Here is a 3867-nt window from a genome sequence, read left to right as displayed (position 1 = left end):
CACAATCAGGGGATCGGCCAATCATCAGTGGTTAGAGAAAAGAAAAAAGTTATATAACGACATCTCTACTTCTTTAATGTATGCATAATGGTCCACAGGGGGGGTGGGGGATTGGACGAACGCCTACTTAGTCAAGGAATGCAATCTTAAAAATAGTAGTGCGAAGACAGACAGGAAGAATAACCGCAGGGGTGGGGGACACGTTTTAACAAAGGAGTCTTCCGGTAGCAGGAATTTTGTGTGTGTCCGAGGCTAGTGGCAGCGAATGAAAGAATACTCGAGGCCGAAGCGTTCAAATGGGGCAGTGAAATAGGTAACTGAGGGAAACGGCGTCATTCAAAAAAATAATAATTCTCAAGTCATGCAAGTCGTAGCAAGTCACGCAAGCATCTGTTGATGCCAATGAGCATCTGAGGGCTGGAACGGGCAAACACGGTAACTTCGACCCGCGCACAGCTCTGCACAAGGAGATTGACCGCTCATTTTCATTTTTGAGCGTCACTCTATGTCTGTCAATGTGACAGACGTTGTCACATTGTCCTGTCAATATGACCCCGAGAAAGATAGTTCTAATATACAGTGTTCCAATAGGCGTGCAGTGTATCTGAACACATCCCGTTCCCTGCCAGCTGCTAGCGCCGCGTCTTCCCCGGCTGCACGGCCCGAGCCCGGCGCGTGCGGCCGGGCACGCAACCTCGCCCCTCCTCGCTCGGCAGGGACAGCGGCCGGAGCGGCGGCCACGGCAGCCATCGGCGCGTTCTGTTCTGGAGGGATGTCGTGCGACCAACGCGGCAGCGCCCGGAGCAAATGGCGCTGCAGCGTCACCGGGGCCATGCTCCTCGGTCTGCCCCTGTCGCTGCTGGGGCTGGCTACATGCCTCGGTCGCCGCGGCACGGCATCGTCGCCGGGACTCTGCTCGACGATGTCGTGCCGCACAGCTGCGTTGGCGCTCAACATATCCCTGAGCCGGAGCGTGAGGCCCTGCCAAGACATGCAGCATTTCGTGTGCGACGGCTGGCCGCGCATGGAACCCGCCAGCACGCGCGTGCAGATGATCATGAACTACGCCTTGGGGGCCTACGTGGTGCCGCACCATGGCCAGTCGGCAGTGGACAAGGTGGTAGCCCTCTACCAGGGCTGCGTGGCGGGCCTGTCGCCCGGCGGAGACGGCGGTGCGCTGCGCGCGCTGCTGGTCGACCTGGGCCTGACCCCGAACAGCGCCTCGGTGGGCAGCACGTTCAGGGCCGTACTGCGGCTGTCGGTGCGGCACGGCCTGCACCTTCTGCTCGCCATACGCTTCAACGGGAGCACGATCAGCCTCAAGCCGGTTCGGCCATCCGTGCCGCCTAGCAACCCGGACTACGTGCGACGTGTGGCCGAGCTCGCCCTCCTCGACGACCCGCGGGCCGTGGCGCACGACCTGCAGCTGATAGACCGGGAGCTGGACGCCGTGACGGCCATCGTCCGGGCCGACCAGCCGACGCGCACGGTGCCCATGGAGGTGCTCGCAGACGAGACCGGCTCCCTCAGCGACTGGCTCACACAGCTGCCAGGCACCAACTCCCACACGCCGACGGTGGTACAGCTCCCCTTCACGGTCCGCGGCTTCGCGAACTTCCTGCGCAGGCACCGCGGAGATCCAGCACTGCGCCGCTACGTGGCATGGCACACGGCACGCGTGCTCGGGTCGCTCACCCAGTACGAGCTGTTTCACGCGACGCTGGAAAACAGGCTCGGCCCGATGGAGACCAGTCCAGGCCTGGTAAAGACAACGTGCCTGGCACAAGCAGCAAACCTGATGCCGCTCGCGTACAACGCCTTCGTGGTGCGCCACTTCGCAACTCGCCGCTCGCGCCGGGCGCTGGAGTCCATTGCCGAAGGTCTGCGCGCGGCCGCCACGATTCAAGTGCGCGCCAGCCAATGGATGACCGACCGCTCGAAGGCAATGGCCAAGAACAAACTGCGAAAGCTATCCTGGCTGCTGCCACGGCAGCGCAGCGAGCGGCAAGTCAACCGCCATTACTCCCGCCTCGGCAACCTGGCAGTGACCGACTTTCTCAAGTCCTACCTGGCTGTAACTGAGCACAACAGCCACACACCTGACGCGGCCGAGGCTAACCAAGCGGCCGTGGACGTCGCCTACACCCCGCAGCAGAACAACATTCTCGTGTCGGCCGGCATTCTCAACACACCGTTCTTCGAGGACACGCTGCCGGCGGCCTTCAACTACGCCGGGCTGGGTCAGCGCATGGCCTTCGAGCTGCTGCACGTCTTGGATGAGCAGGGAAGCTGGTACGACGATCATGGTCGGCACCGGAACTGGTGGGACGAAAGCACTGCTGAGCAGTTCCGAGCGCGGATGCAGTGCCCGCACCCTGGCGGCGGCCAGGCAGTCCTCGAAGGGAGTGCTCTGAGGTTGGCGTACCAGGCGTTCCAGAGGACTCACCAGCACGTCCTACTCAAGGGGCTGGAGAAGTACACGCCCGATCAGATATTTTTCATCAGCAGCTGCCACCAGTGGTGTGGACACGAAGACAACATGTGCAACGCTGTCATGAGAAACATGAAAGAGTTTGCCGCGTCCTTCAAGTGCCAGCCGGACGATCCCATGAACCCACGAGAGCGATGCGATTTGCTGGTCTAGACTTACGTGAGAGCAGGTCTTCAGCGCGGTGCTCCCATCCCAGGGGAGCAGAAAGTCGGCACAGGGTGTGGGGAGCTTCAGTAAAGAGCCCATGGCATCGCCAGCAAGTTTCGCTTGTGGTTTTACTTTAGATGTACTCTGCTATCTAAGCCTGAGCATATTCTGGGGTGCATGCGCGTCTCATAGGCCAATCAGCGGAGGGGAATTCTTGCATGCCAGCCGATCGACCTAACGTAATGGCAGCATGAGCAGCAGTGTGTACAGGATAAGACACGCACAGAAAGAAACACAGGTGGAAACGATTCTATCCACTCCGACCTCCCACTTCAGGCTAAATTGTTGAGCTTGATTTTTTTTGTTCTCATAACTGTTCACGTGGCGTGATAATTGTCTTTTAGACCCTACCGAGCCGTTGGTAGCCCCGTGCAAGGTAGCGCAGCGCCGACCCGGGACGATTACAGGCCTGGTCGCGCACACGTCCGCTAACAATTCCCGTTTGAAAGCAAGCGTTGATCGGCTGGGGTGCTCCGACGCGCGCTACCGCTCCATTGTGTGAAGCCCCTGAAACTACGCATTATGAATTGCGGCAAGGTAGCGAGATCTGTATAGGTAAGGCCTCTACAGTACACCGCAGGAAGCTATGATGGTACAGGTATACAGCGTCGGCTTCATCGCCTTCCGTATACCGAAGCCTCGTCGGCACCGGGCAAACGATCGTCGTGCTCAAGTATACTCGGTTACAACCATTGGCGGATCCAGAGGGGGGGTCCGGATGTCCTGACCCCTCCCTTAATTTTTGAACTTATACCCCCAATACGATGACCCCTCAGGTAGTAGAAAAAGTCTAGTTAACGATTCTTGATATTTCTTAAATTTTTCCTTTTCCGAAATATCTGTAAATAAAAAAGACTCCTCCTCCTCATGATCATCATCATCATCACTGATTGAAGCTGACCCCCCTCTCAGAAAAAACCTGGATCCGCCCCTGGTTACAACTCAAGAACGGCATCACCTCATGTGTATCACTCCGCCAAAGCGCCGGACCCGTGACGTCAGTGCGCGCGCGTTTTGAAAGGGGTTTGCTATGAATGCGTGATATCGTCTGCCTTGTCTCACGCAGTTTGTTTGTCGTCACTGGAGTCGTTTATCAGCATAAAAAGTGCAAAAAATCACGGGAACAGCTCACGCCATGTTCAAAATATTCCCAGTAACGCCCTACTTTC

The 3867-nt window shown here is 58.0% G+C and overlaps 1 protein-coding gene across 1 annotated transcript; it reads left to right on the top strand.

Annotated features, from left to right (window-relative positions):
* The first annotated feature begins 668 nt into the window (after positions 1–668).
* On the top strand, positions 669–2708 carry LOC144173192 (neprilysin-3-like). Its single transcript, XM_077701705.1, has one exon. It carries the CDS (start codon positions 773–775, stop codon positions 2642–2644), a length of 1872 nt encoding a protein of 623 aa, XP_077557831.1. The 5' UTR covers positions 669–772; the 3' UTR covers positions 2645–2708.
* Positions 2709–3867: the final 1159 nt, after the last annotated feature.

The sequence above is a fragment of the Haemaphysalis longicornis genome, unplaced genomic scaffold (assembly GCF_048455015.1).
Source record: "Haemaphysalis longicornis isolate Haplotype H1 unplaced genomic scaffold, Haemaphysalis longicornis Haplotype H1 scaffold_1, whole genome shotgun sequence".
Lineage (NCBI taxonomy): Eukaryota > Metazoa > Arthropoda > Arachnida > Ixodida > Ixodidae > Haemaphysalis > Haemaphysalis longicornis.
The sequence above is the reverse complement of the archived record's forward strand: the minus strand, read 5'-3'. Positions and strand labels throughout refer to the sequence as shown.

What these genes read in the sequence shown, in the direction of transcription:
- LOC144173192 (XM_077701705.1), top strand. Translation starts at nt 773, where the DNA reads ATGTCGTGCGACCAACGCGGCAGCGCCCGGAGCAAATGGCGCTGCAGC.